At 36.8% G+C, this 1,191-nt stretch overlaps 1 protein-coding gene across 1 annotated transcript; it reads right to left on the reverse strand.

Annotated features, from left to right (window-relative positions):
- Positions 1-578: 578 nt before the first annotated feature.
- Bm17826 (Uncharacterized protein) lies at positions 579-855 on the reverse strand (the record flags this gene model as incomplete). Its single annotated transcript, XM_043082445.1, has 2 exons — positions 579-696; positions 755-855. 2 exons carry the CDS (start codon positions 853-855, stop codon positions 579-581), a joined length of 219 nt encoding a protein of 72 aa, XP_042938379.1.
- Between the last annotated feature and the right edge of the window lie 336 nt (positions 856-1,191).

Here is a 1,191-nt window from a genome sequence, read left to right on the forward strand (position 1 = left end):
TAATCCATTCTTCTGAATAACTTATTGTTCATAATTTATTTCTTTGAATTAACCGAAAATTGTCGTAAAGGTCATTTTGGCTCGATTTTAGGTCACTTGATCCATTTTTATTCTAATTAGCATAGCATCACTTAAAAGCCATACATTCGAAGAAACATCCCATTTCTCTCTCTCTCTCCCTCTCTCTCTCAGTATCTTTCCTAAGTTTACTAGTGAATTACTAAAATAATAAAAAATATTAAAAGTGCCTCAAACGAACAAACTAAAAAGTCCGTGGACACACGTCTCTGAATTCATTAAAATTGCTCCCTCCTCTAACTGAAACGAGTACAACTCAGAGATTTTCCTCAAGTGATGGAATACTCCTGCATGTCGAGAAATCCGAGAGTGAGAAGCTGAACTCTACGTAACGTACGTCAGCAAATCGCACACTCCACGAAATGGTCAATCACTTTTCCCACACTTCAGTCTTCACTTCAATTTGAGTGGAACATTTTCATATGCTAACGCTTCAGCATTGTCCTCCAATGTTTCATCTGTCACGCACATTTGTTTTACTACAGCTATTACTCTCGATGTCACCAAGCATTGCTCCCGATAACACCAAGTGTCGCACTACAACTATCTTCAGTTCCGCTAGCTGCGCTCACACTATTCTCATTCATTTCCTTTCTCACTAAATTTCTTTTTGAATGCCTCAAAAAGAAAGGCTATAGATTACTTTTTGCAGTGCGAGTGTATTTGCATGGATTACATGTGCATGCATGCATGTCTGAGACGACACTCCTTGTCACCTCCCTTCTCTCCTTGAAGTATCCCTCCAGTTAGGCCTGACACTGACAATGCTAAGGCCATACTTCTGCTTTTGCTGGCAACAGAATCCATTTCCTTAGTTTCTATCGTACCAATTCACTTTAAGTCAATTTAATTTAATATAAATAATTTCGCAATGCATCCCATGGGATCTGAACGTCATTTAAAACTATCTTGTGGTTGAACATAATAAAATCCTCAGTGGAATAGTAAGAACAAGTAGTTTAGAGTAAGCTAACTCAAAGCTATCTGACTTAATTTAAATTTGAACTTTACTCAATGCCAATTTAATTTAATTCAATTCAATTCAGTACATTCAGTGCAGAATATACTTTAGTGTAAAGAGTATGAAATTTTCACTCTCCTTTCATGGACAGA

The sequence above is a fragment of the Brugia malayi genome (assembly GCF_000002995.4).
Source record: "Brugia malayi strain FR3 genome assembly, contig: Bm_v4_Chr4_scaffold_001, whole genome shotgun sequence".
Classification (NCBI taxonomy): Eukaryota; Metazoa; Nematoda; class Chromadorea; order Rhabditida; family Onchocercidae; genus Brugia; species Brugia malayi.